This window comes from Aedes aegypti, chromosome 3 (genome assembly GCF_002204515.2).
Source record: "Aedes aegypti strain LVP_AGWG chromosome 3, AaegL5.0 Primary Assembly, whole genome shotgun sequence".
Taxonomy (NCBI): domain Eukaryota; kingdom Metazoa; phylum Arthropoda; class Insecta; order Diptera; family Culicidae; genus Aedes; species Aedes aegypti.
This window is the reverse complement of record NC_035109.1, coordinates 147,452,011-147,466,412: the sequence shown is the minus strand read 5'-3', so window position 1 is coordinate 147,466,412 and position 14,402 is coordinate 147,452,011. Positions and strand designations below refer to the sequence as shown.

Here is a 14,402-nt window from a genome sequence, read left to right as displayed (position 1 = left end):
GCAAACACATTTTGTTGTATAATCGAATCCATAGTAGAATTAAGAACAGCACCAACGATTTTTAACCGACTACAAAGTTCTGTTAAGTTTACTATAATCTGGTAAAAATCACTGAGCAGTGTAGTAAATGTGACTATGTCCATTGTAGCCTCGACTACAAAGCATTCTATTTCAATCCGTGACACCCACCGTACAACGCAGTACCGTACACCCCCGTTAATTTGAACGGTACTTCATGCACACCATCGTACCTCATGCACACCATCGGGGTACATTTTTAATTTGAACATCTAGTCACCCTAGAAACGTGTTTCTGGTTACCTCTTCAACTGTTTTGTTTTGATTCTGCGCTCCATTCCACAGCGTTTTATTTCCATGAGCTAAATGACGTTTGAACCATTTTTAATCTGAACGCAAATTAGCGGGGTACAAATTAAAAAGTATTCAGATTAAATGTGGTCAAACCAACGGGGGTACCCGGTATGGTAAAAGTACAATGCCAGACTTGTCAAATCTAGAATATTTCTAGTCATTAATACTACAACTCTGGTTAAATAAACAGAATATATTTTCTCGTTGACTATGTTATGGTAGAGTTAACAGATTAATGTAGTTGGTTGAAAATCGTTGGTGCAGTTCTTAATTTTACCATGGATTCAGTAGTTTCTACAATAAAATTCATTTCAGTGTAATATTTGTGGGAATCTCCTAGAAGTAACAACTGAAAAAATCGCTAAAAATAATAAAACACATCGCTAGGATTTCTTTAGAGTAATCTCTGTTCAAATTAGTGGAGGTAGTATTCTAGTGTTGAATTTGCCATTGACGAAAAGCCAAGATAAAAATGGAGGTACATAGTAGCATTGGAGTGCTCTAGGATTTTCCTGACCAAATTCTGAAAAAATCCCTTCAAGCATCCCTTGAGAAATCGCTGGAAGGATCTCTGAAGGAATAGGGGCAGATCCTCTAGTATTGGACAGCACCCAATACCGGAACACGTGTACACCACATTGAGTCTAACTGCAAATCACATGATTTGTGTGCAATACAGTACACCACGAATTAGTACTCAATAAATTTTGTTTTCGGAACATAATGGCGAAAATTCTCGACGCCTAGATTCTAGAATGTTCCAGAAGTCTGGAGAAATTTCTGTCTCTGTTGGTTATTCTACTATCGGTTTTACTCCCCCTTTCGTATATAAACTGTGTGTGCGACTGAAGGCAAGACAGTAGAACAAACTGAGCTTTTCGAAGTACAGGATGAGTTTTCAAGTGAATATTTAATATTCATAGATTGGAGAATATAAAAATCATCAATTATCTATGAGATTATTCTTGTGTCAATTTTGTTTGTAAACGTGATAACTTTTGAAAACTCTGATGTGTCAAGGCAACAAAGGATATTGGCTAGATTCAATGCATTAGAGCAAGATGCGATCAGCAAAAACGTTGTAAGGAAACGAGCTTAACTGTGTGTGAAAATTAACGCCAAGTCAAAACTGTTCTACAAGTTCGTACAGTTGAAACATTTGGAGCCACTGGTGAAGACGCTCTAACCATCCGATGAACCGCATGAACTCGGCCCCGAACTGACAACAAAAGTGAGTCATCTTGGTGCGGTGGTCATCCTCCGCTCCGCAGTTGCTTTGCTCTAGCAGCCAGCTAGTCAGCAGCAAGAAGAACAAAAATAATATACCTAGATCGAACTCGGAACGGAACGGAACATGCACGGATTCCACGACGACGACGGGTACCATCAATCCTCAGTGTGTCAGTAGTAGTTGTTTAGTTCTTGTTTCAATTTCGGTGGAAAAGTAAAAATATGCCGAAGGCCAGTGGAGTTTCGTCGCGAACAATCATTATCGGTTATCGGGGTGTCATCAGATTAGTAGTGCCATTAGTGACTTTGGCCTTAGTGTCGCAATCTTTCCGAGTGTGTGCATCAGAAGTGCCTGCAAATGAGCAGCGGAAGAATGGGAATCGTTTATTGTTCTTGCCGTCGCGGCCGCTCTTCCCGACAAATGAGATCCCTCGAATGCAGCGCAGTATCGCTTCTGGCAGTGATGGAGGGATTGGGGGGAAGAACAGTGTTGCAGAAACGGCGGCGGGGGCGGTAATTACGTCGAGTCAGCAGAACCTAATGCTGCACGGCCTTCGAGTGGAGCACGCTGCAAAGGAACCGATCATAGACGAGGATGCTGTTCCGTCTGTGTTGGCGCACTCTTCCGTAACGCTTCGACTGTTCGGCACCGGTCTGACAGAGAACACGGTGGTGATTTTTACACAGGAACATAATGTGTATGGGGGGTCGTGTCTGGTTCCGGTAACGAACAAGTTCCGCGTTAGCAAGGAATCGATCAGTGAACACAGCGCTCTGGTGAAAATTGAACTTCCCCCGGGGACTAGTGGAAAGTATTTCTATGTGTGTGCAAAGTATGAAACCTCGAATGAGACAGCTACGGAACAGTTGGCCCGATCGGTGGAACCGTTTATCCACCAGGGTTCCGAACCGTGGATGCGACTGACCAGTCATGAGTCGATCCTTCCCCTTTGGTGCTCGCTTATCATCATCGGAGTGTGTCTTATGTTCTCGGCTTTGTTCTCCGGGCTGAACTTGGGGCTGATGTCGCTGGACAGGACCGATCTGAAGATCTTGTGTAATACGGGAACGGATGAGGAGAAGCGATACGCGCGTGCTATCCAACCGGTTCGGGATCACGGAAACTATCTTCTGTGCAGTATTCTCCTTGGTAATGTGCTGGTCAACTCGACGTTCACCATTCTGTTGGACAGTCTGACATCCGGATTGGTGGCGATCATCTGTTCGACAATTGCGATTGTAATCTTTGGTGAGATAACTCCGCAAGCTATCTGTTCTAGGCATGGCCTAGCCGTCGGAGCCAAAACGATATTCATCACCAAAGCCGTAATGCTGATAACGTTTCCATTGTCCTACCCGACTTCAAAGGTGCTCGATTATCTGCTTGGTGAGGAAATTGGCAACTTCTACAATAGGGAACGCCTGAAGGAACTCGTCAAAGTCACGACGGACATCAACGATTTGGACAAAGATGAAGTGAACGTTATCTCCGGTGTGTTGGAGCTGCGGAAAAAAACCGTGGAAGAGGTAATGACCCGCATTGAGGATGCATTTATGCTATCGATGGATGCTGTGCTGGACTTTGAAACCATCACCGAGATAATGAAATCCGGATTCTCGCGCATACCGGTCTACGAGGGTGATAGGAAGAACATTGTCACACTGCTCTACATCAAGGACTTGGCATTCGTCGACCCGGACGATAATACCCAGCTTAAAACGTTGTGCGAGTTCTATCAGAATCCGTGCCATTTCGTGTTCGAAGACACGACCCTGGATGTGATGTTCAAAGGGTTCAAGGAAGGCCACAAAGGTCATATGGCATTTGTCCACCGCGTCAACAACGAAGGCGAAGGGGATCCGTTCTACGAAACCGTCGGGTTGATTACCCTGGAAGACGTCATCGAGGAACTGATCCAGGCGGAAATCATGGACGAAACGGACGTTTTCACCGACAATCGCCGCAAGGTGCGTCGCGATCGTTCCAAACTCCGCCAGGACTTTACAGTATTCGCACAAGGTCGCGACACCAACTCGCAGCGCTTGCGCATTTCACCGCAGCTCACGCTGGCCACGTTCCAGTACCTGAGCACCTCGGTGGACGCATTTAAGATGGAGACGGTGTCCGAAACGATCCTCCGTCGTCTGCTGAATCAGGACATTGTGCACCACGTTAAGCTCAAGGGTAAAGATCGTAACGACCCCAGCATGTTCATCGTCACCCGCGGAAAACCGGTGGACTATTTCGTGCTTATCTTGGAAGGTCGCGTTGAAGTGACCGTCGGCAAGGAAAACTTAATCTTCGAGAGCGGCCCATTTACTTACTTCGGAACGCAAGCCTTGATCCAGAATGTAGGAGTGGATGTCCCTGTGGATTCGCCCCAACAAATCATGGGTTCCCTGCAATCCCTCAACATGGACGCCATGCTGCGCCACACCTTCATCCCGGATTACACTGTCAAGGCGGTCACCGAGGTGGTTTACATCCAAATCAAACGGAATCTGTACTTAGCGGCCAAACGTGCTACCCTGATGGAGCGTTCGCAGCGTTTCGGCGACCAATCGCTGGATCCCATCGACGACGAAGTGGAGAAGCTGTTGCACTCGCTGGATGAAGACGATCGCAGCTACGGGGCAGACACCGTAGCCAATCTTCACACTCCGAAGGCCAGTAAACCGACCAGCAATGCTCCGTCACCGACGACGATCCTCTCGGATCACAACAATGGACCGGTGCCACCGGGGAACCTCGGGGTCAATGCCATCACCAGCATGCGCAGCAACAGCCTGGCCGTCACGTTCGATGACTCGGAGAAACCTCTGCTGACCCGCTCCAAGTCTTAATGTTCTTTGTACCCTCATAATGCTACACTAAACTGTTTTTCGCAAAGTAAGTTGATAGTAATGTTTGTAGTCCTGGTTGTAGTCAAAGATTAATATTATCATTATGAAAATCAAATCAAAGCTATTACTATTTAAGATGAATTAATAAAAGAAGAAAGTTTTATTTTTGCCCTAAACGTTGATAACACGAACCTTAAAAAAAACTGATAGTATAGAATTTAAGTGAAAAATTTCACCACCCTCAAAGTTGGTTAGTGGCCTTCCCCGCGAGTTGCGCCGAGGGAATCGCATCGTGTTCAAAAGAGGTGTGTTCACATTTTGCATAACTGCATCGAGGGAAACCCCCAAAATCGCCGTCGAGAGACATCGAACATCGCTTCCAACTCAGAACCGAAATTGTATAACCAACTATCAAAAAATGTATGTACGGTATCTTTCAGAAAGAGAGAGAGAGAGAGAGATCGAGAGAGAACTACACAGTACCTACCGGTAGGTGAAATCACGAATTAAGTTCCTTTTTCGTAGTAGAACGGGACGGGCAAAAGACGCGTCACGATTTGTTTTCGGGATATTCCCCCTCCCATCCCCCAAACACTGCTCGATAGCATTGAATTGAACACACAAGTACTATATTATGTAGAAATGGAGGAAAAGCAGGTATTAGTTTATTTTATGATGTTACACAGTTTATACATTTAAAACACGAATGAATCGTCCCAGAGCGTTTCATTGCTGCAATTTAGAAGATGAAAAAAAAATAAAACATTTGTTGTGCATTATCATGAATCCAATGCAGGAGATTATGCGAATAAAATCTAGTTTTCACACAATCGAATCAAAACGTGCGCTTCGGACTTTTTATTTCCCGCGAAAATTGGCCATTCACCCATTGCTCTTGCTTGTCTGCGCTTGTTTTAGGGTGTCTACTAGCCTGGGACACGGTTATACGAAAAAATTAGATTCTCGCTCCAGTACACTTTTTGGATTGCATTTATGTTCCATAACAACTGTGCAAAATTTCAGCTCGATCGGAGAAACTATATTTAAGCGCCAGCCGTTCAAAGTTTGTATGGGATTTACTATGGGAAAACTTACTTTTGCAAAGAAAAATCGTCAGCTATCGCCCATTGACCTCTATAAAAATTCTGAACGCAGATCTCGATAGGTATTTCTACGATGAACAACATTGTCGAAGACCGCAAATCCGATGCTTATGAAAAAAGTTATGAAGCATAGACTATTCGAAATTTTTGGTAGATTTTGTTATTATTGTTATTCCTTTACGTGTTAATCAACGTCGCCTTGCCAATAGGTTTTAATTGAATAACATTTTTCACAAGTGTCGGATTGTTTCGCGGTCTTAGGCAAAATGTTTCATCGTAAAAATACCTATCGAGATCTGTGTTCAGAATTTTTATAGAAGTCAATGACCTCTGGCGATTTTTTTTTTGGTGGTGGTTGGTCCCTAGTGATAAATCCTACCTCCGTTCTGGTCACGATCTTCAGATTATCGTGATTCGTCAACATTCTTATTGATAAAGTGGGGGGACTGGCTTGAAATGGAGTTTGAAAGAAAAGAATGTCAGAACAGGTATCCACCGGCGACGCCAAACGGACCAACGTAATGTGGTGTAATCTGGGATTTGTGGATTGAATACTGATATTTTTGCCAAGCATCAATATGGGTGACTTCCGAGGATAGCGAAACGTAAGAGGGGTTATGACAAGGTTGTGGGTAAATCCATCACATTGGGGTTGTGACTCTGTGTCTTGTAAGGAATAGGGTCTGCTTGGTATTGTAGTATGCAATAGAGTTCGGAATTGATAGACAGACTTTGAGGAAAGAAGTGGCAGCAGCACCTTGGATCTTCGAGGGCGCAGGTCTGGAGAGTTGGGCAGCTGTTAATGCTGGGTTACATTACGTAGAAAGTGGAATCTGTTTTGTCTCGCATAAATTATGGGAAGTATTTGAAAATGGTTTCTTGTTCAGAATGTGTAACGCAAGAAAGAATCTTTAGCTCTGCGTTATATTAGGAGGTTATTATAGTGCAGGGTCGAAGAGAGGATGAATATTTGATTACTTAAACTTTACGCTGCAAGATATTCGTAGTCGTTTTTCGTTTTTTTCTGATCTGCCCATAACTGCATATTTGTAACATTCGACAAAAGTAGGCATTGAGTAAATGGAATACCAAGTTTGCATTTTATTGCATTATGGGAGGAAACTAAAATTTCAAAAAATCACTAAGAATTTAATAGCGCCTTTTTTAAGCTGAAATTTTGTACAACTCGTATCGCATATTGGATGAATGGTCAGAAAATAATTCTGATAGAAATTTCGTTGCTACTGCATTATGAGGCTGATGTATAATCTCAATGTGACTGTTATGCGGTTACAATTGCCAATGTGACAAATCAACTTGGTATTTTTTTCGAATTTTCTAGAACAATCTCACAGATTTCAGTAAGTTGATCGAATGTATTTGTCATTTGATGACTCTCCCCGGTATTAACTCAAAATTGTCAAAAATGTCTAATGTGACAAATATGCAGTTATGGGCAGTGATGTACAGGTATAAACAGGTATATTTAGCCTAAATAACCTAAATAATGAACAATCATACGCGTAGAGCCTACGGGTCATGAAGTTAGGATTGAAATCAAAGTAATATTGCGCATTTCTTTCACACCACAGGATTATCGCAGAAGTTTTTACATGTGCGGAGGTGCCGGTAGAGGCAGTGTTGCCACATTTTTTTCGATTCTCATCTGTGTTTTTAGGCGAAAAAATCTTTTTTATCTTAAGTCAACCTCCAAAAATCTTGGTAAAAATCTGTGTTGCGCTAAAATCAAAATAAACCCTTTTTAGATCGAAAAGAACCTTTGCAAACGTATTATGACTATTCTTGGCATATCAACAATTTTTAATTTGAACTTATTCTACTAAAAATAAATTAAAAGTGCATAATTCATTCTAAAACTATAATGCACTTAAGTATTTCAGTAAAAAAAACTTTTCTGCTTCATATTTTCCAAAAACCGTGTGCTAAACAGCTGTAATATTCTAAAATCTTTTTTTTTTTGTCTCAAAAATCTGTGATCTGTGATCACAGATATCTGTAGGCAAGAACAGGAAAAAATCTGTGTAAGTAGAGATAAATCTGTGTATGTGGCATCACTGGGTAGAGGTGCGCGATTGCGCCGAGTCGGGTCGGTGTTTTCAGCGGACTCATATTTCGCAAATCGAAGAATGAGTGCTCTGAGGGCATCAACATGATTCGATGCGGTCCCACACTTTTATTTGTGCTTTTGCACTTGTCTTATTAAATAGGAATACTTTGTGTTAGGGAAAGTGTAGGAGAATAAATTATGAATTATTAGAATTTTCTGATAGAGGCAGAGTTCAAATGTTACTTAGGTATTTGAAAGCAAATGAGAATTACATTAAATAATAGATAAACACTAATGCTCATATTTTTATATTTTATATTTTTCATTTCATCGCGGTCCTCATTGCCCGAGCGGAGTCGACAAAACTCGAGGTGGATAGAATCTACGGAACTACGATACGGAAAAGAAACAGATGAGAAACTATCGATACATTTATTCAACTATAAAAACCACGTTTTAACGTAATAACTTTATTTCTTTCTTCTCGTTTCAGCAATCCAACAGCCAAACCATTTCTACTATCTTTTCATTTCCTCTTCGTTACATTTATAGTCCCTCTGGTACTGAATCGAATGGCGCATTCCGCTTTTATTAGCGCTGTCTTTGCTGTACGTTGAGCATGGTGTCGGAGGTGGTGTGCTCTGTAGAACATCTGATGTGCTACACGGCACGCCACTTCCGGCATTTTGTTTGGCGTGCGGGATGGGCAGTGCTGGTGATGAGGTGGAGGGCGCTATTCGGTTTAGTGGCAGAGTGACTATATCTATTTAATGTATCTGAAACTTGTGGGACCGCTTTAATTCCGGCGCCTGCTTGTGGAAGAACCCGGTGTGCTAAACGGTATAGGACATGTTAACGGGGGAGGCTTGGTAGGTCCTCACCCAGCCCGTGTCTAGATTGGCGGATAATTGTCTGCCAGGGTGTGGATTGAGCAATTACAATTACAAAGTCAATGACCTCTGGCGATTTTTCTTTGCAAAAGTAAGTTTTCCCATAGTAAATCCCATACAAACTTTGAACGGCTGAAGCTTAAATATAGTTTCTCCGATCGAGCTGAAATTTTGCACAGTTGGTATGGGACCTAAATGCAATCTAAAAAGTGGACTGGAGCGAGAATCTAAATTTTGTCCCACACTAGTGTCTACTCGTTTACATGAATGAAATTCTCTGATATTTCCAGGTTCAAGAAATAATCTAATTTCGGTTGGAATAAAAATTATGACAAATAATTTTGATTATATAGTGTTTCAGATTGTTTTTTCAATTCATGTTGAAGCTATTTCAAGATGGAACAATATCAAAGCTTATGTTTCATTCAACTGAATTGTATTTGATAAGAAGACTTCATCATTTTCATATCGTTTGTAAGCAGTGCTGATAAATGTCAAAACTTTGGAAAAAAAATGCATATACCACCATATACCATCAGTGTACCAGTATCCGCTATTTCCGCTCACTAGTGTAAAAATTGATTTTTCGTGTCAAAAATCAACATTTTTCGCACGGATATCTCGTCACGAAATCTGTTTACCGTGAGCGGAAATAGGAACACTTATGTAGTTAATTGAGAAGCGTCTATTCGATCCAAGATTTTTTTTTTTTTTTTTTTTTTGTATGGTATTCAGTTGGAGCTGCCTGACAGCTTAACTTGTCAAGGCTGAACCCTCGGTCTGGCTTTTGCCAAGTTTCCCCTCTACCAGGACCAATACTCAGACGGACTAGGCAATGGCGCCCACATGAACACTGTTTTTTATTAGTATTGTGACGTGGTAGTTTTTGAAAAGTGCCCATATTCCCTTGCTTCTGAGAAAAGGAAGCATTGTGAAAATCAGCAGCTCCATCAGAATTTGTTTGAAATAGTTGTGTAGTAGTGTCATTACTAATACTGTCTAGTCGAAATGGTTTTGAATAATTTGTCATTCAAGTGCTATTCTGATTACTCCTGTCTTTTACGTAACATTAGAGTCTTAAATGTCAATTGTCGTCAAGTTTTAACAAAATTAGGTAGTTCTAGTTAATTTTATTTTTTGTTGTTAAAAGTGTTTATTGGTCATTACGTTCATATATCCTTAAAGAAAAAAGTCGCTTTCCTTGTCTGTTCAACAATTTTTCGAAACTAGCAAGTGTACCCTAATGATCGATCTCAGCGTCTTACTTTCCATAGTCATTTTATAGTGAATATTGAAGAGTAAAGTTACCTTAGGCTTCTATTACAGTCTCCTACATGATTCACTTTTCGGTGGCAAATGCAATGCTTCACAACGCCTACTTTCTACTTGTAAATTGTGCGAAAATGAAGCTGGAATTAGATTATTTATACCGCTGTTACAAAAGAGGTATTACTTATTATGGCAATGTAAAAACCATATTAAAATAAGATTGTCGCCACTTATTTCTACTCAGTGAATCTACTAGTCATTTTCCTAAGAGTTCCTATGTATTCCCTACGTCGTATATGATAACGATGTATCTAACTAGCTAATAGTAAGAGTGGCTACGGATCATTCTGGTTAGCAAAAGGCAAACTGAACGTCACCAATAGTATTAATGTCCACTTCGAATAGATTAATTATTTGAAATGGGCATCAATTCTATCAATGACGCAGAATGTCCGTTGGATCACATCCGAGATATTATTGCGTCTATGCCATATGAATTATGACGCGGCTTTAAGCAAAAAATGCCAAAATGTGATACCACCACTACAGGTTACGCCTTTGGTTTCCATCATATGGGCTAATGGATTATGCCCTCCCATCGCGGCAAGGTCGCATAACCAAGGGGAGGGAGAAGCGTCTATTCGATCCAAGATTAGACCAATAACTGACAGAATGTTTGTTTTTCGGTTCCTGTATTCAAATTTATCAAAGCCTGCTTATCATACGATGTTTCCTGAATTCATAATTTGATACAGTCAACTCTCCTTTACTCGATATTGAAGGGATCATCGAGTTAGGGAGGTATCGAGTTACAGAACACAAATCCAGTGCAACTGCGAACCAAGGGACCATCGAGTTAGCCATGAAAACCAACTTTTACTATGGTTCTCTAACTCGATATCGAGATACGGAATATCGAGTAAGGGAGAGTTAACTGTAGTATCTTATTACTTCCTTACATTAAAGACATACATTTTTATAAATCCGTGTTAAGGGGACACGGGAGACCGTGTTATTTTCCCTATCTTTCGTCTCACTCTAACAATAATCATCAAAACTTTGTGGAAGCAAATCTCGAGTTTTAGTGAACCGATGAAGCTGAAAATTTATCGGGTTGTGCACTACATATATAAAATCATAGTGATACATTTTCGCATCGATATATGGAGTGGTTCTTGGGATTTGCTTCTTGAAATGGATAGGGTGATTATGATGACATCCCGTGCGGCCTTAAGAAGGTGAATATTTCGTTTGAACTGCTTCATGAACATTCGAATAATTCCGGTATCGCTGACTGTATACCCACAACTTGATAGTTTTCAACGTTGGTTTTGGTCCTTTCTTAGTAATCGGTATAATGAATGACAATTTGTACAGCAGACGAGAATTACTTTCAACGCTTTCATCAAATTGAGCAATAAATTTGGTACTTGATCAGGACCAGTGGATTTACTGCAGTCGAGGGAGCAGCACCCTCACTTATAGTTTCAGTTAGCATTAAAAAAAATGTGACTTCCTATTGCACTCACGATATCGTAAGATTGTATTTCGGTGAACATATTGAAAGAAATCTCGTTCCATATTTTACGTTCTCTAGGCCATAAACTTCCAAAGTGTATTGAAATTCTGTTTGAGGTTCCTTTGAACATTCTAAATATAAGTTTAATGCGTCTCAGTGGCTTCAATTGAAGGTGCGTAACTGCATCATCATTTTCTAGCGTCCATTGCATGCGTTTGAACGCCTTCCTTTTCATTTTGAGCAGTCGTATTAAAGGTTGACTTAATCATTCAGGATAATGCGTGACTCTTTTCGTTGTTTACCGAGTATCAACTACAGCATTGTGCAGGAATACGGACTATAATACGATCATCCAAAACAACTTAATTCGCATTGATTGCTTCTATAACTTTATTTTGTTGCTAGAACTTATGAGTTCAGTGATTCATTAGGCTAAAAATTTAAATACTTCTGCTGCCGATCAGGAAACTCAAACTCTTTTCTCTCACGATTCCAGTCATTCAAAATGATCTTGCTTATAACTTCTCCCATCGCTCAAACAAAATTTCTATTTTCACCCATAGATACATTTTGTCTCATTGTTTTGGATTTCTGCCCATTTCCGTCAGAATCCATTTTTCGGTTCTCCGCCTTTGTCCATCGGAGACCTATCTTTCCGCGGATTTCTGCCTTTGTCCATCAGAAATCGTCGAATTTCATCTCCGCCCACACACTTAAATTATTTTACGGATTCCTGTGAAATCTCAACAGCTGAACAGTTCGGTGAAATAAATTAACGGAGTACGGTAAATTTTTACAGTATTCGGTAAAAAATCACCGTAATCCGTTAAATTCCTACGAAATACGGTGTTTTATTTCACCGAACTATTCAGCTGTTGAGATTACGGTTAAATTCACCGTAGTGTGTTTAGTGTGCATGTCCGTCGGAGATTACTGTTCGAATCTTTTCATAAGATCTCTGTCTCTCTCAGATATCTTTTCATTTTTATTCTATAAATTTAAATTTCATTACCTTAATTCTACCAACTACGCCATTGTAGTTAATTGAGAAGCGTCTATTCGATCCAAGATTAGACCAATAACTGACAGAATGTTTGTTTTTCGGTTCCTGTATTCAAATTTATCAAAGCCTGCTTATCATACGATGTTTCCTGAATTCATAATTTGATAGTATCTTATTACTTCCTTACAACTTACATTACTGCAATTAAATATTTTTTTTTTTTATAAAAGTTTTTCAAATTATTTTTATTTTGCCGTTGATTACCCATACTTGGAGCTACACTGTAACATAAAAATAGTATTGATCGACACAATAGTTATTTTATAATAAACATTTGGACACATAACTTTCCTTAAATGAGCGGAATCTGGTGCACTGATGGTAGCACTTTTTCATGCGAAATATCACCACAGCTAATATTGCCAACCGATAGTAATTTGGAAAATGTCACCGGGAAAAACATTTTCCGATTACTTTTTCCACGGGGGAGGATGATATTATCCAGAGGCGTCCCGTGAGGAATTTGATTACCTGTGCACTGACTCGCACAAACCGTTTATTTTGAATTATGAATACGAATTTTTCAATTGTTTTTTTAAAATGTATTTCAGCTTAAAATGTAATTTCTTATTATTAACACCTTAAAATGTAATTTCCAATACTGTATGCAATCTTGAAGTGTCTGGAAGCTATTATATTTGTTGCTTATTGGACGTATTTTTTGTTTGTTTTCTTCGTTTCAATCACTAGTTGTAAGTTTTAAGAATTTTGGATGATTCCAATATAAAATGTTTAGGGAAAAGGAAAATTCTCAAAATTTCGCTGATACCAAGGCGATGAAAGAAAAATTTTGCGTATTAATCGCGGTCCCATAGTTTGATAATATTTGACATAAAAATGTATATTTACAGTAAAAATGACCTTTATATGCATAAAATTTAATCATTTTTCGTATTTTGCGAACTGACATAATAAGTTTAATATCATTTTAACAAATTTAAAGCAAGAAGATAGACGTTTAACTTGAAACTAAACGATTAGCACATGTTTTATATGAAACTCGGCTTACAAATAAATAAATTATTCTTATGAGCAAAAATCTGAACTTTTCTGAGATTATCATATAAACCTTCAGAATTCAACTATGTACGCGTTATTTTCCAAGTTTCGCGATGAAGGGTAAATTCCGTAGATTTCGTGGCTTTCGCGAAATTCCGAATCTCCATTATTCCTAACGTTGTTATTCTATATAATAATTCTTATTATTTACTGCTTGTCAATTGTATCACGATATCTTAGCGTTTTGACGATGTCCAGCGCTGGTACATCTCTTTGTATACTTTTGTGGATACTTCAAAGCTTTCAAGTGAAATGATGACTGACTGTTGAACGCTGAAGCCCACTTTACGCCCACCGCAATTTATCAGTTGTCGGTCTGTTGAGCAAGAAAAACTATATTCACACATAGTTTATAAATCAATTCAAAGCCACATGAATTTTGTGTATTTAATAAGATAAAACATAATCAATTTGGCCAATATGTTTATAACATCTAGTATTAGTTCCAATCAATATTGCGCCTACTATCGCGCGACACCTGGAAGCTCCATGCAACATACCTACATACACACAAAGTATGTATGGCGTTGACGCTTTCTCTTCCAACAGCAGACGTCGTGACGCCAGTTGCGCGCGCTTTCTCAATTCTTGCAAACCAATGCGAGCGTCATGGGAAATTTCTCTCTCGGGTGCACAAATTGGAGTGAACCAGATTTTACTTATACAACGCCACTGTTGCTCTAGAAATGTCAATACAAATGCACATTCCTGCTGTGTCCATACACGCTATTTTCGTGCACAAGAAAGAGTGCACGGCTGAAATGAACATTCTCTGCAATACGATGGAGACGCATGGCAGTTTGTCTTGTTTGCTTCGCTGTTTTCGCTTGCTGGTTGAGCAAGACCATGGATGGAGAATCAAACGGTTTGTTCACTGAAAGCGATGGACCAGTTGAAGGTGAATAAATCAAACATTTTCAAGCAACTACACATTATGAATGTTGGAAGTATTGAGAATTATAATATATATTTAATTTGTTAGTTT

At 39.7% G+C, this 14,402-nt stretch overlaps 1 protein-coding gene across 1 annotated transcript; it reads left to right on the top strand.

Annotated features, from left to right (window-relative positions):
- Positions 1-1,605: 1,605 nt before the first annotated feature.
- LOC5579221 (metal transporter CNNM4) lies at positions 1,606-5,287 on the top strand. The gene has a single exon (XM_001664251.2). It carries the CDS (start codon positions 1,825-1,827, stop codon positions 4,444-4,446), a length of 2,622 nt encoding a protein of 873 aa, XP_001664301.1. The 5' UTR covers positions 1,606-1,824; the 3' UTR covers positions 4,447-5,287.
- Positions 5,288-14,402: the final 9,115 nt, after the last annotated feature.